The sequence below is a fragment of the Polypterus senegalus genome, chromosome 1 (genome assembly GCF_016835505.1).
Source record: "Polypterus senegalus isolate Bchr_013 chromosome 1, ASM1683550v1, whole genome shotgun sequence".
NCBI lineage: Eukaryota > Metazoa > Chordata > Cladistia > Polypteriformes > Polypteridae > Polypterus > Polypterus senegalus.
In genome coordinates, this window is record NC_053154.1 from 85,044,786 (window position 1) to 85,071,187 (window position 26,402).

The window sequence follows — 26,402 nt, forward strand, 5'->3', positions numbered from 1 at the left end:
CATGCAAAATTATGTTATCAAAGAGAATGAAGTGAAGCACATACTTCATGTAGAGAGATAATCATGATGCTGCTAAATTGCAGATAATATGAACTCAAGATAGCAAATTTTTTAAGAACATCTTTAATTTCAACCTTTACATGTGGCTGTCAACATTACGATCTCAAAAAAAAACAAAAAAAAAAAACAAATCTCTCTATTATAAAAGGAAATCCTGGGATGAGAACTCCCACGAGAGAAAATTTTAAATCCCGCGAGACAACACTATTTGCCAAGAGATTTTGACAAGTCCCGCCATCCTCTCAAAAATTTACAATCACGGCCACGGTCCAATCACTTCTCATTCGTGCGAATGCTATTGTCAGACATAGTTCCTGCGTTCTCAGCTTCAAGCGAGGTCAGAAATAAAAGACAAAGAGTAGAAGACAAAGTAGAACATCATAAAGAAGTTCAAAAACGTTGGCACGATACACATGCAGCGCAGGATAGAGATTATGAAAGTACTCAAATTTGAAAGTCTCAAAAAACTGATAAAGATGGCATTAGTGCTAACAAACGGAAATTTTTACTCAGTGAAATAACGGAACAGCGAAGAGAGATCAAATATATGGACACAGGTGATAAGACAGAAGTATGCAGATATTGTATGGCTTTAAACTTTAAATCGGAGACTTGGAGATTGTCGAATTTGTGTTGCCAACAGGGAAAAGTAGTGTTTCTTCCCAATGAAGAGGCACATCCATGAGTATTAAAAGATTTGTTGTTTGATGAAAGTGAAATCCACATATGCGAGTGGCAGAGACACGAAGTGGCAGGTGCGCAGCGGAGGCTGGGGGGGTTGGTGAGTAAAGCGAGCGGGGGTTGAAGCCCCCTAGTAGTCATAATAAAAATATTTTGAAAACAGGGAATGGTCACTTTTATGGAGTGCTGGAATTAAGATGTATCTTCTATAATGTTCAAGATACAAATATTTATACAGTAAGTAAGTCAGACTTGGGTTTATGGGATTGTGCAAATTTTTAGTCAACCACTACATTACTAACATGTTTTTCAGTTTTTCAGAAAATTTGGTGAATTATTGGAATTATATTGTGCATATAAATCCGGGAAAGTAGTAAGCATTTAATTCACTGCTAATAAATAGACAAAAACTAAAGGTAATGCAGTCAGAAAATCAAAATGATTTTGAAATATTTTCATAGATTACAGGGTTACATTTGTAGAAAATACAGATGAAATCTATGTTATGTTACATCTAATGATATCAACAAAAAATCTGTAATTTAACAGTGAAACAATCACAACAAAACACATTAATGGAAAGTAACTCACTAGAAGATAGTATTGGTGTCCAGATCAATGCAGATGACATCGTGAGGAGGGTCATAGAGATCAAAATAGCTAGAGTGGACACCAACAATGAAAGGCATTGGTGCACACAGTACATCAACCAAATTCAGTGGACAAAGGGGGATATAGGGGCATTGCCAGCGGAGTGGGAACGTCATCTAGGGAAAAGAAAGACAATACAAATGAATTTTAAATTAACCAATAATGTTTTATTTACTATTTCAAATAATAACAAAATTAACTGTGGTGCACATTCTAAGCTATAGAAAATGAGGTTTTAGATTTAATAAATTGCAAGTGAAGTTTTACTAAACTTTTAGTTTAAGTTTAAACTAAACTTTTACTAAAATGTAATTTTAGAATTGGTCGTTAAGGAAATTACTCATAGGGCTTATTGAAATGGGTTCAAATTCATGCCCAGATGTACCATTTGGAGGTGGAAAGATGGAGAAGGACTACATTCAGAATGTATTCTATTTACTCATGCTGAATTAATGATCTTTTTTAGGTTATGCTAAGGTTGTACATCTGCAATCCATCTAAGTTGGGAAGAGTTGACATATGCCCTAACAGAAACAATTGTTAGAAAAGGCATATTATGTTTGCTGTTAAAAGTAAAAATACAGATATACTACTCACAGATACAAGGGCTTCGCTCACACTGGTTAAGACATCTGGACGCAGTGAATGGAGCAACAGCTTATGCTCAATTAGAACTGCCATAAGGAGGGTAGCAGCATTCTCTGAGCCCAGGTTCTGTATGAGTTTCAAAAAACTTGCTCCACTATAGGAGATGGAGAGACACAATTGACAAAAAGGTCAACTACAATAATCTAAGTATTAGGATTTGTAAAATGCACTATATATATATATATATATATATATATATATATATATATATATATCACTGTAATTGTACTGATTGAAACCTGCTCTCAGTTATGTGTACAAAAGTTGATAAAACACCACAGTAATAAAATACATCACTCTAAACAAATGCACAATAATGGAATTATGGACACTAAGACAGCTATGGAAAATGTGTTAAAGAATATCAAATAAAGAACATGCGACAATGTTGATCCTATGACAATAAATGATTAATAGATTGGAACTTGATGAGGAAAAAACATTCAAAATGGAAACAAATGCAAAACACCCCAGGGTCTCCTTTATAAAACCATGGTGCAAACACATTTAATCTTAAATTCCCATGGATCTTACTTGAAAATCAACACGCATTCAGAATATGATATTAATATAATGGTATAGTCCAGGAGAAGGGCAATGCAACAAGAATATAGAGAACAAGCAGCAGGACTGTTCAATTCCATTTAAATAAAAACACGCAACACAAAATGTGTTTTGTTTATTTTACTGTTGATTATAAAGAAGCACTCATGGCTTCTGTCTAATTATTTAAAATATTACATATTATATATACAGTATATATAATGTAAGCGAGTATGAAATCTTTGAACATTAAGGAACCATGGCAATATATACTGAATGTGTATGAAATCTTTACAGATTAAGCAACCATGGCAGCATGTTTTATTAGAGAGCTAAAGTACATTTTCTAAGGTAAGTTAGAATTTTTCACTAATGATGAGCGACTTGTTAGCCAATTTATACACCTCTTCAAGCAGCTGCTTACCACTCATAACACCTCTGCAATGTGTAACCATGCTATTTCTACTGGAAATGAAAGTTCTCTCAGTGCTTGAGGGTTTTGTACACAAGGGACCTTTCAGACAGATTGCAAATGTGCCAAGAAAGTCTCAGCCTAATCTCTGTCAATCTTGCAGGATTGAATACAATCTAGAATATTTATACTGGTCTCTTTCTCTATCAACAGAACCTCTTTGCAATTTGAAAATATATTTTTCTTTTTGCTCAGAACTTGTTATTTAATGATAGAGTTAGTTATACAGGATTTCTTGCAATCTATATGGCATTATATCTTACCACATATGCATATCTGAGACTTTACCCTGAATATACAGTAGATGAAGCACTCATTCATTAGCACTACTTATAAGAGATTTTTTTTTGTCCTAAACAGATAATGAGTAGGAAAGATTTAGGAACATTATTTGTGTGTATGGACATTTGAAAAATCATTCATAAACACTTTTAAAAACAATCATACAATTAGATTTAGGATTATTCTACCATTTTTAATAAATTAGCCTCCAGGGGCCTTATGCATAACACCATGCATAGAATTCACACTAACACAGTGTACGGACAAAGGCGGAAATGTGCGTACGCACAAAAAAATCCAGATGCATAAATCTGTGCATTCGCCAACTTACATGTTCTTCCACTCCATAAATCCCGATCAGCGTGAAAAGAAACACACATGCACATGCCTGCTGCCCCACCCCAACTCCTCCCAGAATTACGCCTCTTTGAATATGCAAATCAATATAAATAGCCCTTAAGGTCAGTGTTCTGTGAAAAGGCAATGGCAAAAGCACAGGGGAAAAAAGAAGAATTTCACTGAATACCAAGTGGAGGCAAGGAAAAACGTACTATTTGTTGGTTTAAACAGTGGTATAAACAACAAAAGGAAGTTGATCGAGTGACACAGAGTGTCGGAGAAACTCAAAAGCTCAAGTTCACAAAGTCGCACAATGTCCAAAATAAAAAAAGAAGTTGTCAGATATCAAAGTTGCTGTGAAAACGTGAATCATAGCCCACCATCCGAGTGTCATATGAAAGCTTATCAGGGTGCAGAGAAAAAAAAAAATAGGGAAAAAAGCACAAAATGTCAACTTTAATCTCGAAATTTCCACTTTAATCACGTAGTTTATTTTATCAATAAAGTAGAATGTCATAAACTTCATCTTAAAATTGTTTAATTTACTAGTTTCTCAAATACCATAATAACTAAAGTAGCACATTAAATGCTTTGTTTTGTATGTGTTCTTCTATGTGCTCTTTGTGTGTGAATCACTACGTGCTTCTTAAACGGGTTTTCTCTTTCTCCAACAGGACACAGAATCCATTACATTCATGATATTACAGCTCGCTGAATAATAAGATGTATACTTGATATCATTTTCATGATGATAGGAGTTAAAGCATGTTATTAAACATTAGAACACAGTGGCGTAGTGATTGTTCATGCCTCACGCAAGATGCTTGCTGCACCGTGCGCAACCTTTGATGAAATAATTTATTGCAACAGTACTGTCTCTTTCAAAAGTACTAATCCCCAATTCTGGTCCTTCCTTTTCTTTCTCCAAGTAACCAATTGCCACACAATCAGCTCTGTAATAGATGTAAAACCATCTGTAAGCTCAGAACTCCGTTGCTTCAAATATTTTAAGGAACATTGAAATATCTTCACAGTACATGTTTCATTATTCCATCCAAGCATACAGCACGAGGCAGGAACAATCCATGAACAGGGCACCAGCTCCTTGATAGTACTGTGACACCATGTCCTCACATGTTCAATTAAAAATATAGATTATTTAAATGATGTTAACATTTTATCTGCATAATGTAATAAACATATTTTGCTGCATTTCATCTTTAAAATGATATCATTATCATATGTAAATACACTCTTTATAGTGGCTCAGGCTGTGCAATATTATAACTGTATCGAAAGTTTACAGTGAGATATATTTTCTTATAAGTACAAACGGTTCTACAAGGAGCACGTGATGGACTGATTGAATGCATTTATAGTTCTTGGGATTAAACTGTTTCTGAACTGCAAGGTCCATACAGGAAAGGCTCCGAAGCATTTGTTATATGAAAGCAGATCAATAAACAGTGTGTATGGCTGTGGATGCGTGTGCTAGATGCTGTATACTGATAATTCTCTTTCCGATCAGCTGCTGTACAGCTGTGATTCCACACTCAAATACAGTGATATAAATACTCAGAGTGGTGCATTGAGAGAAACAACGCTAAAGCAGCTATGGTATTTGAAATAGTTTGGCCATTCCAAGGACCATTATATTGTTACAGGTTAATTACAATCAGATTCCTTAAACTAATAAACAATATGCGGTTAATTTCAGTATATTTGATAAAGCCATGTCAGGGATGTGGATCTAAAAAAGAAAGGGAACCCACACTGGAACAAAAGCACTGGTTTGACGCTGGGTGCCGCCAGTTTGCAAAACTGAGCGCAGAACTTGCGTATGCCAAGCATTCAGCTGGCATAAAAATGTGCATGGCTTTATGCCAAGTTTAGGTTTTACACAGCGCGATGTAAGCGTGGAAACAGGCTTATGCAACATTTTTGTGCGTATGCACCATTTATACATGAGACCCCAGGTGTTTTATCTGGTAACAAAAAGGTGTCATTGCACAATCATGAAAGAGGCAGTTAGATAATAACATGGACAAAAGAGATGTTGCAAAAATGCTATTTTAGAAGTGGTAATATTAAAATTCATAAAAGCAGATAAACCCACTTGATTTTTATAGCACCTTTCTATAGGGCACTCCAAATCAAAGGCATTTTACAAAAAGAGACACATAATACAATTGCTTGCATACATTTTTACATTTGAAGCACAGCTTGGCTATGTGACTTGTTCAGGATCAAAAAGTGGTATAGAGGAAGGAATTAAACCTTTACTTTCAAGTGCACAAAAGAATGATAAAACAAAAAGCAAGTACATTCTCTAAAAGACAAAACGGTTTACTGCAGCTAATATGGTTGTGAACTTCCATTATGACTACCCTGTATTTAAAAACTGTCTTAAGGTTATAAAAGACAGAGGACCCCTCTCAGAGGTTTATTTCCTCCAGGTATGCCATTAACTGGGGTTTTTGTTTTTCCTCTCCAACTCCAACTGTGAACAGGCCAAATCTTAATTCTTATTTTAATAGTAAATTTACCTTAATAGGACTTTTTGTATTTAATCAATAAGACTGATTTTAGTTTTACTGTATATCACAATAAAGGGAATCATTATGTAAATTAATTTTGTGCATGGTGGAGGAGCATCTAAAAGAGTAAATCTATACTCCTCCCACATCTGGTCAAACGTTTTAGAACACCTCAGTTTTTTTAGAACACAGTTTAATGCCTTAATGTTTCATGAAATCAAGGCATTGAACAAATAAATAATGGCAAATAAAACAAATAAGTCAAGGAATCATTAAGTGTACAAAATTTTATTCAAATTTTTGATTCATCAAAGTAGCCAGCTTTTGCTGATATAACAGACAAACTGTGGTAATCCTTTTAATTTAGAATGCCAGTCACTCTTGTCCAAGTCACCAAGTCTACATCCAGAAAAACCACCCCAGACCATCACACTTCCTCCTCTGTGTTTGACAGTTGGTGTCACACACTGAGGAACCTGCCTTTCACCAACTCGATAGCGTACAAACATGCGTGATGAACCGAAGATTTAAAATTTTGATTCATCTGTCCATAAGATTTTCTTCCAATCTGCAATAGTCCATAGGTGGCATTTCAATGCCCTATTTTGTCCTTTAAGGAATGGCTTTCTTACTGCCACTTGCCATTTGTCAAACCTGCAGCACAAAGCCTCCTCTTCACAGCAGAATTAGAGACTGCTATCAGGCACCTGTCACTCAAGCTGTTAACCCTCAGAATCTGTTTTCTGAATGATTCTGATTGATAATGCTCTGTCTCATTTCACTAACCTAATCTTTAAATTTAAACCTCTGGAAGTTTACTGCTTCCCTTTTCATATTTTAAGTCATTCCTTGCATTTCAACTGATTAAATTTGAAGGAAAAACTGGAAAAATTGAGGTGTTCTAAAACTTTTGACCAGTAGTATATGTCTGAGAAATTACTTTAGACTAATAAAAGGTGAGAATGCATGAGAGCGTTGTACCATTTTTGCTCCTACATAATATTACAAATACAATGTTAATGTCATTTGTTTACCTGAGAGGCAAAGGTGACGACACTGGTTGGCACAGCAATAGGTTATCATATGGAGACAGCTGCAAAGTAGAAAGGATCATAATACAAAAATACAACAAAGTTCAAGTTTATGATGCAAAACAATCTTCCATCATTAATATTATGGTGGACTTTTTAAAGTTTTTGATTATTTTTTCATATACTAATAATTGAACACACTTGAATTAAGAATGTCTATGACAAACAGAACTTTCCAAAATCAAATATTAACATATTGAAACAGTATCTTTGACAAAATAAACATTTTCACATATTTCGAGCACTACATTACAATACTTATCTAAATCAGGTTTTGCCTCCTCAAAACTATACATTCGAATGATAAAATCTACGATTCAACACAAAGACAGAAAAAAATAAGGAAATATGAGGAAGTGAAAACATAACACCGCTTGTTGTGTTGTGATTAAGATATACCTGTAGTACTAAAATATTTTTGCACTATTGCGTAATTATACTGAGATTTTTTTTGGACATTTTAAGGTTATGCAATATTTACTCACTTTTCTTTTAGTTTACAAAAATACTTTACTTTGAAAATCCCATAAACAGAAAACTTAACATTTTCTTCTCTTGTAAGAACAGATATAGGCTTTTTTATTTCTGCAAGTGGAGCATGTATGAAGATATTTCATTGAAAAATGCTTTCCCCACTTTTATGTTAAGTGGTTGGGTTCATTTCACAATACTGCACGAAAGGAAATTTCTTGGCCACATCATAAAATAACATTGACATTCAATAGGATATAAAATTTTGAATATTCAAATTAAACTGAATATGTAAATGTCTCTAGTCTATGTCACCTTTCCATAGGCATAATACACATTTTTAGAAGATTTTTCACAACTAGTTTTTAACACATTTTGAAAGTGCAACATAGCTGCCACAATGGCAATTTTTTTTTTTTTTTTTAAACCTAAGTAAGAACGTATTGTACTGTATATACATGTACCCTATGGACTTTCAAAACCACATTTTAACATAAAGAAAGAAACATTGATTTTAAAAATTAACCTTTCTAATTTTAATTATTGGTTAACACGACAGACTCCCTTGAAAATGTATGCATTTTACAGGGCATTCTCCAGCCTGATAAAAATAATGATATAAATACAGTATTTATGTATTATAAACAGTATGTATCCCCAGTCTTACCATGGACACTGTTGAGATTTAACTTGTATTAAATGACTTTAGGATGTTAGCAATAATGCAGAGTCACACATTTGCCTATCTTCTTCTTCTTCTTTCAGCTGCTCCCGTTAGGGGTCGCCACAGCGGATCATCTTCTTCCACATCTTTGTGTCCTCTGCATTTTGTTCTGTTACACCCATCACCTGTGTGTCTTCTCTCGCCACATCCATAAACCTTCGCTTAGGGCTTCCTCTTTCCTGGCAGCTCTATCCTTAGCATCCTTCTCCCAATATACCAAGCATCTCTTATTTGCACATGTCCAAACCAATGCAATCTTGCCTCTCTGACTTTGTCTCCCAACCGTCCAACTTGAGCTGACCCTCTACTGTACTCATTTCTGATCCTGTTCATCCTTGTCACACCCAATGCAAATCTTAGCATCTTTAACGCTGCCACCTCCAGCTCTGTCTACTGCTTTCTGGTCAGTGCCACCGTCTCCAACCCACATAACATAGCTGGTCTACCGTCCTGTAGACCTTCCCTTTCACTCTTACTGATACCCGTTTGTCAAAAGTTACTCCTGATACTCTTCTCCACCCATTCCACCCTGCTTGCACTCTCTTTTTCACCTCTCTTCCACAATCCCCATTACTCTGTACTGTTGATCCCAAGTATTTAAACTCATCCACCTTCGCCAGCTCTACTCCCTGCATCCTCACCATTCCACTGACCTCCCTCTCATTTACACACATGTATTCTGTCTTGTTCCTACTGACCTTCATTACTCTCCTCTCTAGAGGATATCTCCACCTCTCCAGGGTCTCCTCAACCTGCTCCCTACTATCGCTACAGATCACAATGTCATCAGCAAATATCATAGTCCACGGGGTCTCCTGTCTGATCTCGTCTGTCAACCTGTCCATCTCCATTGCAAATAAGAAAGGGCTCAGAGCCAATCCCTGATGTAATCCCACCTCCACCTTGAATGCATCCGTCCCTCCTACTGCAGACCTCACCACTGTCACACTTCCCTCGTACATATCCTGTACAACTGTTACGTACTTATCTGCCACTCCCGACTTCCTCATACAATCGGGAGTGGTAGAGAAGTCACACATTTGCCTATAAAGCTAAGAATTCAGTTTTAACTTTACTCAAAATATTAAAACAGTTACAGAATCTAATGATAATTCAAAATAAACAATTTGCAAAACTCATAATGTGACCCAAATATAAAAATACTATATTGTGCGTTTTTTTGCAATTGAAAGCTAACAACTTAATATCTTGCTGTTTAAAAGTAGAGATACCTCAATCGCCAATCTAAATCAAAATCTAAATCAGCCAATTTCACTAAAAAAAGACTTGATTGGTGATCAGTAAATTGGCCTGCTTTTCTAGGCTTTATGGTAATAAAGTTGCAGTGCCGCTTTACACAAAGTATTTGAACCATAACTTTGCTTGGGAATTATTGTGTTTGTAGGTTGTGGCACTAGGTTTAAGGTAATTTAGTTGCAGTGTTCGTTTACGTGAGGCATTTGAACCGTAATTTTGTTTGGGTATTATTGTGTCTGTAGGTTGAGGCTCAGAAGCTGCCCCTTGTGGTTACAGGTGGCAAAAGGCAAGTAAATATAAGCCATTAAGTTTATGAGTGAACACTAAACTTCAGAGTTTGTTATGTCCGCAGCATGAAAAAATAATAGAGATTTGATTGATTCATTGCTAATATGTAATTATGACCCACTTTCAATATATTGAATGACTAAGTCTTACCTGTACTAGGATTCGAGGTCTTTGTGGTGAGGGAAAAGGGACATTGTGCATAAAGCTAGAGATGTGCCTGCAAAAAATAATTTCAATTTATTAATTTAATGCCAGAACATTACAGTGACATTCAATAGATCTAACATAATAATATTCCAGGTACAAACACTTATTTCAAATTAATTACAATTATAACAAAGAAAAAAAAAATACTCAGTGGTCTCTACTCATTGAAAATGCAAAAAAAATAAACACCTTTACCTTTTTTTAAATAAAAATGATAAAACCATTAAAGACATTAGAGACTCAATTCTAAAATAGTATTAATGAATTTTTGCCATATTTTTTTAAAAGTTTTGGACATACTGTAAAAGAGAATTTGATTTTTTCTAATTTGAGATAATATAGAACATTGTTTACCCACTGAATTATAGATGTTTGTTTGGGTTTCTTCCAGTTGAGCAAGGTAAGTCTAGTGCTAGTATTGGGGTATAGGCTATTACAATCAATTTCTCCCTATGTACTTTAATGCCATTAAGAAAAATGCCATTATTGCCTTTCCTTCTCCATCCTAGTATTCCATCTCAGGTTAGTTTCTTGCTTGCTCCTACTGTGCTACAATAGTTTTCTATTCTCTGTGATATCACAGTGGTGTCCTAAAAGGTAGCCCTAAAAATATAAGGATATTTCTTCCACTTAAATGAAACTTTCAGGCTTGGTTGTGGCAGGAAGTGAGCTAAGGAATGGAGCATTTCAATAAAAAAAAATTTAAGTATTATCATATATTGAAGCACCTTGCCCTGGTCCTGTCAAAAGAGAATAGATTTCTCTTACATCTGTGCAGACAACTGTCACAGAGACAAAGTACTTGTGTTACCTTTGTGTTTTTTTTCACCATTATCCAAGCTGTAACTGTACTTTATTGCTGTGTCTCTTACATACTGTATATAATGGCAAGAAACAAGATATGTAAGACTTCATTGGTATGAAAATATATATTGACATTACTTTCTGTCACAGTAAAAAGAGTTTAAAATATTAAAATATTTATTTCATTATAAACAAGAGCAAATTGGTGGAAGGGGTCAGGTAATTTTTACAAAATAAAAAAAAAAATCAATAAGAGACTTTGACATTTGTTTGGTACTGATATATACAGTATAGCCATCAAGGAGAAATACCAGTTACATGGCGGTATTCTTTTTTTTTTTCCCCACAGCGAGTGAAAAGTCAAATACAGTATACTGTAGTATAACATATTGCAATAAAGTTAGGAAATAAAGTTAATTTGTCTTCCACCACATGCTTTCTCCAATTCCTACAGTTGCACTGCTTCTGAGCACTCAAGCAATATTACAATTACTTTGTAGCATCACTAGTATCCTGTGATATCCAATCTATGACAAATGACACTAGAGACTAACAATTTTTCTTAACTCAACAGATTCAGTTTTGGAATCCTGACCTTCATTTTAGTGTACCTCTGTGGTTGATGCTCAACATTAGAAGTAATTCTGATGAAAGATGCATTATACAGTACTAGACATTAAGCCTGTTACAATAACGGGCACTAGAACAGTAGTGCATAAACATTAGTAGGAATAGTCTATATTAAATGGCAAGGGACATTGTATGTGGCTGTAATATGCGTCACTGTATTGTGTGCCTTTAATTTTCTCTTGCAGTAATACTGGTTTGTATTTCCATAAAATGCCTGTAATTGTCTCTGACAGTAATACAGTGGAACCTTGGTTCACGACCATAATTTGTTCCAAAACTCTGGTCGAAACCCGATTTGGTCGTGAACCGAAGTAATTTCCCCCACAGGACTGTATTTAAATACAATTAATCCATTCCAGACCGTATGAACTGTATGTAAATATATTTTTGTTAAGTTTTTAAGCACAAATTTAGCTTATTACACCATATAATGCACAGCGTAATAGTAAACTAAATGTAAAAACATTGAACAACACTGAGAAAACCTTGAACAACAGAGAAAAATAACACTGCAAGAGTTTGCGCTAGAGTGCTACGAACCGCTTGCTAAAAACACTTTTTTTAATGAGTTTTAAGCACAGGGAAAAAATTAACATTTGAAAAATCCGTAATTTAATAAACAACCAAGAAAAGTAACATTGCAACAATGCATGCACGCATGTTGTGTGTGTGTCTCTCTCGCGCATGCGCCCGTGTGTCTCTCTCTCTCTCTTTCTCTGCACAGGGAATGCACAGGGAGAGACTGAACACGTGTGGCCCCTGCGCATGCGCACTTCACCAGAAGACACACACACACGGACACCTGGACGCACACAGGGGTTTTATTAAAGAGGATATCAACATAAATTCTTTAGCTGTGGGGAAAAAATGGTAGTAACTGCAAATAAGGAATGCACAAAACAATAAAGAACTACACTTTAGCCGGAACACAAAAGGGCCAGAATTCTTAAAGGAATTTGTTTTTAATAGAGGCTACAATACATCACAATCTATTATTAGAAATGCATTGTTTTTAATAGGATAGTTAGAAGTAAGCGATATTTTTAAATTAATAGCCCACAAAAGTGAAATGTTTTGGTGGAAATTACTGTGGTTATGCAACAGTACAATCTTAAAAAAAGGGAAATGCTTGTACAGTATTGCCAAAAACGTCTTCAGTGTCACTTAATCTATCTTCAATGTACTCATTTTCAATTAACAAAGAAGGTCAGGTAATTTAGAAAACAGATCAGAAGAAAATATTTGCGAGCTAGTGAATTTTAAAAACTAAAAACAAACAACTGAGTATTCAAGAAGATGTTTTTAGAAGACTTCTTACAATGTTACATATTGTATTATTATTAAATTACATGGGCATCACATATCTGGCACCTGAAAAGAAGGATCAGTGTTACTGTCATGTTTTTCTGATTTGATTTTTTTGTGCTGCTTGTATTGTATTGTTTAAGATGTACATGATAAGTTAAAAGTTTATAATGAGGCAGTGTTACACATTGGTCTGTACAATGGACATTGTTTCGTCTTAAGGCTTTTACTCAACTTATTTACGTGTCACATTTGGAACTTACACTAAACTGTCAATACTTCAGATAATACATCATTCAGTGAAATTGGCCCTATGATGTTCAATATTCCCAGAATTTCTTAATACAAATAAGTCTCACATTCCAGAGGTCTCACATTATGGCAACTGTCAAGTATGAATGAATACATAAAAGTTTATCATTTTTCCTTTCAACTGAATTTCAATTAATTTGCTACTATTAACTTCTGTTTTTTACTTACATTGAAGAGGATTGCTTTTGACACAAATACTCATCATTTTACCTCTGGGTTGGTATCAGAAAAATTTGTTGGTTCTGGTGTGGCATTGTGTGATTACAATACAAGTAAAGCCTATAGTATTTTTGATTAACAGCAAATACAGCAAAGAGTACATACACAACAGTACAGAGCAGAGTGAACTGCATCCTTCACATGGTATGCTACACACACTAGTGTTCAAAAAGCACAAGCAAACAGTGATTTTGTCGATCAAACACATAAATGGTGGCTTAAGTGCATGCATGGGCTCACATGTACAGAGAATACAACACATAAAATTTAATACTTGTCAGTGCAACAGAAGACTATAAAGAAAGCTAAATTAAAAAAAGCATAAAACCTCAAACTTTTGTGCAGCTTAGCCTACCACTGCATGCATCTACCAAAGCTATTAAAATAACATTAACATTGTGAATGTATTGTTAGTTTATTATTTATCATGGTTCTACCAAAAGTAAAACTGCACAATTCATTTTTCTCCTAGGTACACAGATGGAGAGAATAGGCACATGTGCTCCGCTCTGTCCATGCTATTCTTAGAAAAAGTGCTTACTTTCCAACTAATGCAACATAAAGAAATTTCATGCACAATTTTATTACCGATATACTGCACAACATTATACTCTACACACCACAATATGTATGATCTTGGACCTTTACTATGCATCTGTTAAAAATGTATAAAAGTCTATTAATAAACCACTATTAGGATCAGTTGATCCTAACATTTTACTACTTTTTATCATTTATAAGGCTAACCTGAAATGGGGAAAAACACTAATAAAAAGAAGTAAACTATGAACGGAGAACTTAATCTTATTCCGGTATAAAAAAAAAGTAAAGTTAGGGACACCGTTATGGACTCACGGTCATATATTGTTGTATTTACAGATGTTATTGGTAGTTACATCAACTTTTGTGATGATATGCTAATCCCAACAGTATACAGTGGTTCACTAAGACTCAAGAGTCCCTTAAATGAGAGAAGGAGGTCCTTTACAAAGGTGATTGAATTAAGAAACATACAGTGGATTGTAGGAGGAAAATGAGGAATGCTATGCTTAACTATAAGGACAGACTGGAAAGGCAACTGGATAAGAATAATCTGCCTTGGGGATGTACACTACAATTAGTAACAAGAGTAACAAAAACAGAAAAATGTGGAATTAGAAGGATAGACAACAGACATCAGGTAGAACAATTAAACATATTCTAATTTGTGGAATAAATTTTTAAAAATATTCAAGTACAGTAACCAATAACAAGTAGCAGTTTGATGAAATACAGAAGAATTGTGTAAAAAAAAAAATGTAAAAGAAATCAGCAGTGTCTGTTGTGCTTATGAAGGCTAAGATCTTATATTATCCATGACATTAATAAAATTTTATCTGTATGTGAACTCTTAGAATGACAGCAAAACAGTAGCATTTCTGATCTTCTTACAAATTCTATAGGGTCACCACAGAAGTGTGTTCATTCACTTATTGCATGTGACATTTTCACTCAACAGAGGTACATATTTAGTAACAGATTAAGACAACTGCTCCAACAAGCACTATGTAAGGTTGTTTCTACCGACAGCCATCAGGCTCTAAAATGAGTCATCCCTTGGCCGAGGAGGTATTGTTCTCTGTTTGCTAAATGGTACTGAGCTGGTCTAGCAGACATCCTAACAGGAAATGACACTATATGCAATATACTGTGCCAACAACTGACATCTTGTACTGTGAAATTGTAATTTATAAGTACAGTATGTGCAATTCTAATCACTTTAAACTTAGAAACTTTACTATCTAACTATATAAAGTATATAAATTGTGTGAGTACTCATTCAAACAGGCATTTTTGATGCTTGCCAATGAAACATGCCATAGTCCCATGGGTAAAGACTTTGATAAATGGCATGAGGATGCCTTCCTACAAATAAAAGTACTTAAAATATATGGCGATTGGTTTTAGAGTGAGACCACATGCTTCTCAGCACCTACAAGAATTTAGGCACAACAGCCGAAAAGAAGTAGTGGTTTGATGAAAATACAGAGGAATTGCGTAAGAAAATTCAGCAGTGCCTGTTCTGCTTATGAAGGCTAAGATCTTTTAATGCTGATAAGACTCAAATGGTGTCCAGGTGTGGAAAATCTTAGTTTTAGAGTTATATACTGTTGATATTATAATATATTATATTTTGCTCAAACAAACCAGGGTGAACTGAATTTAAAGGACTTTAATTACCACCATTGCCAGCATCGTTTTTTATTATACTAGCAATTTCTGCATTTGTTCCAGCCAGTTTCTTTTCCAATTACATTATGACTTGGGAATGGGAAACAATTTCAGATGCCACAGAAGCTATTTTAATTAATTTATATCCTAGGAACTGATGGTGTAGGGCTAGGCATTACAGAATTAGTTTACACCTTGAGAAAGGAAGGAATGTGGGGGCACTTAAAAAATTAAACACTTTCATCACTTTCATCAAAGTCATTCGTCATCAGGACAAGATAGCCAATCAAATGTGTGCAATATCATATGTTATAAAACCCCATGTGTGCTTTTTAACATAAATATAGCTCATCTGATCAAACAGAAAGCAGAAATAACAACAGCGGAAGTGCAACAAAGGAAACAACATCATTGGTCAAGAAAAGTGAGACCATCTGATTTGGATGTCAGAAGATGCAACCTATAAAAAACACAATCACTAAATCAAGGACGTCTAGGACATTACCCTTGACACTTCTGATTTTCAATAACGTTTTCTAAGACTGTTTACATCCAGACTTTTCTATATATTTTACTTTCTATTATATTTTCTTCTTCTTCTTTTGTATTTTTATATGTTAATAAATACCACGTTGCTTTTATATATTCCATACTTTGTCTAGAGTACTGTAACTGAAATAATAAAAAGGTACTATGTTTGAGTTAGATAGCCACTTTCATATTCACAAGGTTTATCAAGGCTATTGAATTCGCTCCTGAATAATTAGAATAACTGTGGTAAAACTGAGACATAGTTTCGTTAATAAGTGGCAGATTACCAAAAGGGCAGTGCTTTTATTTGTGTCACAATGACACCTACAAATTTTTTAGAGCTGGTTATAGCGAATCCCTATATAGAGAATTTTATGCAGAATATTGTGGAGTGACTGGCAATTGGCAACACTCAAGGCTTTGTCTGGATAGGATTGCGACGTGTATGTGTATCTTTTTCTGTGTTAATCTTCAAGTGCTAGAGTAGACAAACCCCATAAACATTTCTGGTAAATTTAATCAACCAAGATAATACAGATGGTGACATTTTGTAAGTCTTATACCTAGTGTGCGCTGTAATTTTCTATGATCCACTGGTTTATCAGTCTAGGCATCAAATGTAAGAATGTACTAAATGGAACTGTCAAGTCACAGTAGGAAGACTGACCATCATTTGTGAGACAGAGTAGTACTTGTATATAAAGCCTTAAATAATTTTGCTGCTTCCTATATTTTGGAGTGCCTGCCCCCCTACATTCCAAATTGAACCCTAGACCTGCTAATAGCGGTCTGCTTAATATTCCAAGAGTTAAGCATAAAAGAAGTGGTGAGGCCGTGTTTTGTTATGCACCAAAAATCTGTATTACAGTGATCCCTTGCTATATCGCGCTTCAACTTTCGCGGCTTCACTCCATCGTGGATTTTAAATGTAAGCATATCTAAATATATATCACGGATTTTTCGCTGGTTCGCGGATTTCTGCGGACAATGGGTCTTTTAATTTATGGTACATGCTTCCTCAGTTAGTTTGCCCAGTTGATTTCATACAAGGGACGCTACTGGCAGATGGCTTAGAAGTTACCCAATCAGAGCATGTATTACGTATTAAATAAAACTCCTCAATGATATACGATATGCTTCCCGCGCAGTGCTTGATTGTTTGCTTTTCTCTGTCACTCTCTCACTCTCTCTGACATTCTCTGCAACTGACGGAGAGGGTGTGAGCAGAGGGGCTGTTTGCCTAGAGGATACGGAAGCTCTTCTAAAAAATGCTGCTTTATCGCGGTGCTTCGGCATACTTAAAAGCCCAAAAGCACGTATTGATTTTTTGATTGTTTGCTTTTCTCTCTCGCGCTCTTCTCTCTCTCTGACATTCTCTGCTCCTGACACGCATTCCTTTGAAGAGAAGATATATTTACATTCTTTTAATTGGGAGAAAGAACTGTCATCTCCGTCTTGTCATGGACCACAGTCTAAACTTTTGACTAAAAGGTGTTATTTCATGTCTAGAGGGATCTAATAATGTTAACAGTGTGGGAGAGTTTATAAGGGCTTAAAATATATAAAAATAACCATACAAACATATGGTTTCTACTTCGCGGATTTTCATCTATCGTGGGGGGTTCTGGAACGCAACCCCCGCGATCGAGGAGGGATTACTGTATTGTCTGATGTCTTATTGAAAGTGGATACCCAACTTCCCACAAGACCCATTGTGTCAATTGCTCTACGATTAAAACTAAAAAAATTTAAAATGGATAGTGGGGACTGGGTGGTCTTTTGGCCTTGGAACCACTACAGTTTGTTTTTTTTCCACTCCAGCTTAACCAGAGGCCATCTGACATTATCATCTTATCTTTAGAGACTTAAAAAATTGTTTTTTTTCTCAGAAGAACTATACTTCTCTTACATATCTACCTTATGCAAGTAGATTTTTTATGTTATTTATTCATTATTTTCTTAACAAATTTTAATTTGTTTTTATTTGCTTTTAACTATTTCGTTGACATCTACTAACACACTTTGAGCTACACCTGGAGTATGAGTACAGAAATAAATGTTGTTTTAAAAGACTAGTCTTATAGAAAGTCAAGGCCATCCTCTCTGACTGTAGCAATCCTCTAAATACTGTTTTTTCCTTTTGTTATACATTTTATGCTACCTACAACGAGCAGCTGCAGGTATACATATTCGTTTATCCCCACTGCAATTAGACTAACTGACATTTTTGTCAAGTAGTTGTAATTATAAGCCCAAATTGATTCTTGGGCTTATAATAAAGACTGAACCTGAGCTTATCCTGTAAGATGCTACAAAAATGCAACCACAACAACATGAATTATTTGAATAGTGCAGCAACTATGTCGGAACAGAGGTACTCACTTCTCAATGGGAAGGACGTGTGGCCCTGAAATGGAGTAACGATAGATGAAAGTCAGAAACTTCTGGAAGACGTCAAAAAAAGGCCAGTGAGACAGTACACAGATGCTCTTTTTCACCTGTACCATCCGATTAGTGATTGGCCGCCGGTCCACAATGCTAACTAGGCCAAGACGCTGCTTTTGTTTGTCCTTAAGCCTCTCTCGAGGGTATGGTTCATAGAACTGAATAGCAGCACCATAAACCTAAAAAGAAAAAAAGTTGAACTGAAATTAAAATTACTCCAAAGCACATGAAAAGACTAAAAACCTTCTATTTGTATATGATTACATGTTAGTATAAAGAATATAAAAAGGCTGAATTAAACGTTTGAACTGTGTATGCCTGTACTGCTGCTCTGTGTCAACATGCAGAATGACACAACTCAGATAAAATTAACAACAAATGCACATTATTAAATTTACAGTAATTGGTTTATATTTAAAATCATACTTTTTTATGTTTAGAAAAGACAACAACAACAACAGACCTCAACAAAATTATCTCTAATGCTAGTTAAAATTCACTGATTCATCTACTTTACATGCCTACTTCCAAGCACATTTGGCTTCTTTAATGAATAACTGCACATTTGTAAGAATATTTATTTTAAAAGTTGTTAATTGCCAAATTGTGTTGTAGACAAATGTACAAAGGAGAAATGGCACACAGCAAACCCCCTTTGGTAATAACATTTATAGTATACATGCAAATATTCAGTAATCAGTATTTAGTATAAATGTATTCTATTGAATTGTGATTTTACCACTGAAATGACAATACTACTTACTAGAAAGAAACTTTTTTTTTAGAAAAATACAGATAAAATAAGAAAATAAGGCAAACAAAATTGTCAAAATACATAAGAAACATTATACAAAAATGGAGACAAAACACATTAATATTTAATATTAAGAGTAACTGCACTGTAATTTAGTGCCACATATATATAATCCCCCACAAATTCAAAAGCAAATCCTGCCCATACATTGGTATTAACTGTCACAGGCGGCAATTAACCTGAACATATGTTGATTTGGTTAGTTCTTGTTCTGGAGGGAAAGAATCCACAAGTACTTAAAAAGCAGCAGGCATGTTATTAAAAGACACAAAAGTCAAAACTAATAATATGTAATGTGCAGGTAAGAATTCAATTCATTAATTCAAATGATTTATTAAAACCATTCAACCGTTCCTGAAATATGACTTTATTTTCTGTCATCTTAAGATCCTCACAATATTACAGCATAGTATCTTTAAACAGAAAGTAAAATAAAGAACTGCTTTTACATACCTTGTCCCCAGAACCACTAGTCAAGACAAATGTTGAGAAAACAGGAAGCTGGTATTTGGTGTTTAAAGGCCAGCTTTCAATTGTGACCCCCATTGGTAAACAAAACACTGGCACAGATTTCGGCAGCTGGAATAATTCTATGTCTGTTTCTGGGTAGCGGCTGATTAATCCTATAATACAAGTGAAAGTGTAAGTGAAAAACAGGTTTCTGATCTGTTTAGTTATGTATATTCCATTTAAATTTAATTTGCTACTGTCTACTAATTTCTAAAATTTATTTATAGAGATGGATTAATTCATACATCTACACAATCTAAGAAACTTAAACTTACGTTTCACCGATTTAGTAAATGTAAATCAAGACGACATGATTTGGCCCAAGCATACTTATCTTCTTATATTTTAACTTGATCTTTTGCTTAAATTAGATGCCAGTCCTCAATGCATGTAGAAATATCTTTAAAAGACATATAAGGTCTCAGACCTAAAACAAATCAGATTTTCTTTTCTTCTAGTAACTTACATAATGTCTTGGTTAAAACTGAAATAATAATGTGATTAAAAATGTGTTCTTTGACAATGTCAATATTTTCTTCTAATTTTGGCTGATATGAACTCCCTGTCCATATACACATCACTGTAAGCTATAATTTAAATAAGAAGCTCAGATACAATTCTATAAAATCTTCCTTGTAACCCCTTGATCCATAGCATAAAACAAAAACCCAAAAGTAACATAAAATACAATAGAAAACATGACATAATGTTGTATTCTGAAACCCACATAATTGAGCTTAGGACTGCCTAGGGCCATAGCAGCACTGAGTGCACAGTAGAAGTCAACACTGAAGAGGCCCACTCAAGCACACACCATACTCAATCTAAATTTGTTTTCAGCATAGTTTCCCTAAGGAAATATGATTTCTCAAGATTTGCAAGATCTGATTTTTTTAATATTTATAGCAGTAGAGTGTTGTACCGTGTTAGCCATAGATTGATACAGGAAAAAGTAGGGTGAAATGAAACCTTTTATTGCCTGATGAAGGGGCCTTAGCTGCCTCGAAAGCTTGCATTTGTAATCTGTTTAGTTAGCCAATAAAAGTTTTAATTTAACCCTACTTTCTCCTTTTTTAATATTTAAAATTGACTATCTATAATGCCTGTTATGTTGCTAATGTACAGAAGCAGCACTTTTTAATTAAGAAGATTAAGAAGTTGTATGTTTCTATGCAACATAAAATATATAGAGTTGCCAATTACACTATGTGTTGATATATGCATGAATATACCAAAATATGGGCTAGCATCAGTGTTGGCCGGCTCGCAGTTTCTTGCCCAATTGGGCTATTTTTGGGTTACCTTATTTAAAAACAGTGTGGCATTTTCAGGCTATTTTTCAACCAATTTCCAACAAATATTTGCCAGGTTTTTCATCCATCTGATACCCCTTCCCCTGCTATTCGCACTTGTATATGTTCTTTACAATTAAAAATCCCTGTGGAGATCCCTCCCTCCGTTATGTGATGGTATTAATCCATTCTATCACTCTGAATATCTCAGAGGGGAACTTCTTGGGCTTTGGTGGCATGTAACTAACTCTCTCATTTTGTATTCATCTTCAAAGTTAATTTTCACTGTTTTGGAGGATACCAAGATAAGTTCTGGCTCCCCAAAATTCTGAACTGCAGTAAAGAGATTGAGAAAAAGGTTGATGGATTGAAACAAGGGAGAATAGAATGTTGTTTTATATGTACATCAAGGTAGATACATTTAGTACTTAAGTTTTTATTATTGGCTAATTCACATGGGTTAATAATAAATAAATTTGTCATTTACACATATGGATTTTTGTCATCACATATTTAACTCTTTGAGGGCCTGAATATTTTTTCCAAAAATAACAGTTTTCTGAAAAGCAATGGCTTCAGACAGAAATCAACATAAAACGTCTGTTGCTACATGCTGTGGCTGCCAGTTTGCCAAGAATGTGCAGCAGGCATGCTGCACAGCGGTCTTCACGTGGCCGGGGCAGCAGTGCATTGCAATCTGGTTTCTACCTCTTAAGTGGCAGTCCTGCAAGGCAAACAGTGCCATAGGCGTGTCAGCTACATGAACCTGTTCAGCAGCACGACTAGCTGGGGAGCAGTCAGCTGAACCTCACATTCGTTTTCGATTGCTTGCATGAAAATTGGAGTCCGACAAGTCATAGTCCAATTCAGAGAGAATAGGCAAAATGTCATCCACGCAGTACTTTGCTTCTGCTACACATCTGCTTTGATCTCTCACCAGATGTCAATGCCATTTTGCCGTTGTTTGCGCCTTGCTACTCACGGAAGCACAGGAAATCACGGTCAAAACCAATGAAGCTAACTTTCCTTTTAGCAAAGAGAATCAAACTAAAACAGAACGGTTGGTTTACAGTTGATTACCATCACCAACTCCTCCTTTTGACAAAAGTTGACATCAGCCCTGAAAAAGTTAAAAACTTCTAAAATTGCATAAAATAATGCTGACTTGTCTCAGGTGAGCTAAGAGGTAGTAAACAGTTTAACTTTTAGATTTACATTAAGTAGACCAATCCAGGCTCAAGATTGTACAACTTAAACTAAATGCTGAAGAAATGGCAGGTTTATGTTGTTTTTATATGCAAGCTGACACGCCTGACACTGGTGAATTATACCTAAGACACTCATTCTCAGTGTTAAAGCCAGAAATATATAAAGTTGATCAATTTACAAACATATACTCACCAGCTTCATAGACAACTGCATTGGCCTTGGCAACTGCTCTCTTATAACAAAGATAAAGGTCAGGTCCCCACTGTAGAGTCACAAAGTTACAACAATTAGATAATAAAAAAGGCACTTGAGCATTTAATCTACATTACTGGCTAGAAAAGAAAAAGAAAATAAAAGTTTTTGTGCATGTTGTGACAATGCTTAAAACATAAAAACTTGTTCTGTAAGAATGACACTTTTGTCTTTCATCATTTATACTTTTTCAAATAATAGTTTTGCCTTTAAAATGGCCTTGTGTTTCCTCAGAGATCAGATAAGAAAACCTTATTGAGTACAACATTTCACAGACTTCCTGTACGGCTATACTGATTGTATTTCACTTTTGTTGCAAAAATGTTGAGAAGGCAGAAACAGTTTGTCATATAGCTCAACTGTCATATAATTTGGCATCTAAAAAAATCAACAGGAAAAAAATTAGAAAGTAAATAGCTGGGAAAACAGATAAACCTAAACAGTACATATTTTCTCAAATCATTAAATTTTCAAATTAATATCATTATTTTTTTACTATACAATAAAAAGTATTTGCTATTAGTCCCACTGGTGCTATAGGTTCAGGTGCTCATGGGGCCCTCAATCCATTACAAGGCCTGCATGTGCACACACCCACACCTACAAAGGGGCAATTTAGAATCACCTATAGTTCTAACACACACATTTTTGGGATGCACAAGGAAACCCAAAGACACTGGGAGAATGAGCAGACTATGCAGATACGTGGCTGGGTATGGTATTAGAAATCCAGGACACTATATCTGTGAGATAGCAGGGTTAACCACTGTATCACCCTACAACCTCTGCTGCTGCCGCATTCAAAATGTAGCAAAGCAGTACCTGTAAAACTCACCATTCCATTGTTGAGATTCTTGTCCACTTTGCAGAAGGTGTGTGGAACACTCTCTCCTTTACTTGGTAAGATTACTGAGATATCAGTGACCCCTAATGTGTTAAGCGCCTGAGAGTCAGGTGCTCTACGGTACATGATGAATGTGCGGTGGATTCCTGGTCCTCCGGAGCCCAGGTTGGCTGAATGGCTATAAGGAGTGGTCTCAATAACATTCCATCCAGCTTTTACTTGTTCCTTTCCTTCATACAGAACCCTGAGGAAAGTTTTGAGGAAAGACTTAAGTTAAAACACAGCAAGTCAAAAAAACAACTCAAACCATCCAGAAAGTGATTTTTTATATGTAAGTGAATATGCATTGTGGGTTAATGATACCTATGATATAGCCCAATGAGGAAATAACATTTTCCTATATGTTGAAATTACATGGTGACATTTTTTTTTTCCCGTTTGCCATGATGCAGGCATACAGAAATTGAATTGTTTGAATTTCTGAATTTCATAAAGCTCTTTCAATGTCAAAAATGACTTTATTATTGCCACTTTTATCATATTATGGAATTAGTTCAAACAGAAAAAATTGCAATGTTCTGATCGATGGGCCACCAATTTAAATTGGCTGATTTTAACTATAGTAATCAATTATCAGTAAATTGGCAAATCACAGAAAACAATTTTTTCAGAATCGTCCCTTTTAAGCTTTAAGGTGATTTTGATTTAGTATCTTTAAACAAGTTATTACTGTAGTTGAGGTAGCACACGTGCATGAATTTCCTGTAAAATTAGCAATATTATTGGAGCAATAAACTGAGAAAAAGTAATTAGAGGAGTCATCCTGTGCAATTAGACAAATGGCAAGAAAAGCTACTGTAGTGAATGTAGACCTTTTGATTTTGTCTTTAATTAAAATGGTCTGATTTTTGGACAGTGAGCAAGCTTGTGTTATGTAAAGTAGCTCACATTTTCAATTAGAGAAAAAAAAGAGATAAATAGGAGTTTTAAATTGCTGCTTAGTAAACAATAGGCTTTTTAGCTTAACAATAAAATGTATGTGTTTGTAAACTTGTTAAGCATGTCAGCCTTGTATCTTCTTGATAAACCTCTTATGAACATTTGTTCGCAGTAGGGCTTTTTAATGGTTTGTACTGTTTTTATAATTTGTTTGCGTGTGAAATACAGTATTAAGTTTTAGTAAGAAACAAGTACTACATAATTAAAATTGTAATCCGTATTTATAAATATACCTCAAGAATTAGGAATGTGTAGCTGGTACAATGAAGAAAGAGCTGTATAAATATAGTAAATGTATATTTTAACAGCAAAAAAGCTACAGTGCAATTAATGATTAAAAATGATTAAAACCTATTAAATGTATGCAAGCTTATATTTATTCAGTGATTATCAGTGGTGCCCATAGAAGAATGAATTTAGTTCAATTAAAATGCATAGTCTTTAAATAATTCCAAAAAAATAATTAACAATTTGAAATTTTTTCCAGTTATAACCATTATCCTACATACTTTAATCAACTTCTATATGATGTACCATTTCCCCCCCCCCAAGTTAAGCTTGTTAGAAATACCATTTTAATGAATCTATGCATTTTTAATTGAATTAAATAATTTTTTTTATGGACACCTCACAAATTTATTTTTAGTCGCATATGACCAACAAAATCTTAGTACAGGAAAAAAAAAAAAGAATTTTTTTACCTTTCAGTGCATTTTTGAATTATATATATATATATTTTAACATCCCAGGTTAGTTGTTATCATTAATGGCCTTCTCACAGTTTCAAAGTTTAAGCCTTTTTAGTGCACATGTTTATTTGATATTTGGACTAAAGTCATTATTTGTATAACATGGAAAAAGTTTCTGCTTTAGGTATGTGTTTAACATTTCTTGCATTTCCCGTCATCCTACACTTACATAGATGTTTGTAGACACGGAACACACATGAAATGCATGTATTCCAAATAACATATAGGGTAAATAATACAGTATATCAACTCTAGGAACCTCACACGCAAATAAGGAGACTTTGCTTGAGTTGAGAGAACACCGGTGTTTGGGGGTTGAGTATGGGGTTTAAAATGGAGTGGGTTTTGGGATGATGGAATAGCAGGCTGCTTGTGCTGATTGACACATTCACAAAACAATAGACGCTGATGGAGAGGTTCCAAAGAGGTTTAAGGTGGCCCGGGATTACAAGTTTTTTCGTAGGCTTCAGGGATCCTAGTGTTAATCTGATTTACAAAGGTTTGTTGCATGGCACTTCCTTGGTTCATAAACTATCTCTGGCAAGTTAACTTTCATAGCCTTTAATTCTGTAGCATTTTATCACCCAAGAACCACATTCTTTTCCACTAAGCAAGATGCTACAGGAGGGATGAGTACTGTATTTCATCCTGTGCTAACGGCGTAAAGTATCCCCTCCCCCTAAATGACCCTAATTTGAATTAAGTTAATTTGGTAAAAGATGAATAGAGAAAGAGAAAGAGAGTGATAGACAACACTTCACCTACATTTAATTGATTAATTATTACTGGACTGCTGTATAATGAATGCTGTAACCCACTAGTTGGCTTTTTTTGTTTGATCATCTCAGGTGACCTGACAGCAGCTTTCTGCAGAGACAAAGTTAAAGTTTGAGGATCTAAAGTAGCCTGTCATTTTACCTCCTTTGGTATAAATGTTTTCCCCATGTTACAGTCCTCAACCTCATTACATACAACTTGATTATTAAAATCATTCAAAATTAGTTAAAATTACTACAAAGTACAAC

At 34.8% G+C, this 26,402-nt stretch overlaps 1 protein-coding gene across 1 annotated transcript in view; it reads right to left on the reverse strand.

Annotated features, from left to right (window-relative positions):
* Nucleotides 1-26,402, reverse strand: part of LOC120525192 (DENN domain-containing protein 4B-like) — a 115,287-nt gene that overhangs the window by 30,891 nt on the left and 57,994 nt on the right. Inside the window, exons 3-10 of the mRNA XM_039747336.1 lie at nucleotides 23,621-23,873; nucleotides 22,726-22,795; nucleotides 19,976-20,145; nucleotides 18,646-18,887; nucleotides 10,195-10,261; nucleotides 7,248-7,306; nucleotides 1,990-2,134; nucleotides 1,333-1,508 (exon numbers count right to left, since the gene is read on the reverse strand). Of these exons, the coding sequence (XP_039603270.1) occupies nucleotides 1,333-1,508; nucleotides 1,990-2,134; nucleotides 7,248-7,306; nucleotides 10,195-10,261; nucleotides 18,646-18,887; nucleotides 19,976-20,145; nucleotides 22,726-22,795; nucleotides 23,621-23,873 (1,182 nt within the window). The remainder of the gene's footprint in view (nucleotides 1-1,332; nucleotides 1,509-1,989; nucleotides 2,135-7,247; nucleotides 7,307-10,194; nucleotides 10,262-18,645; nucleotides 18,888-19,975; nucleotides 20,146-22,725; nucleotides 22,796-23,620; nucleotides 23,874-26,402) is intronic.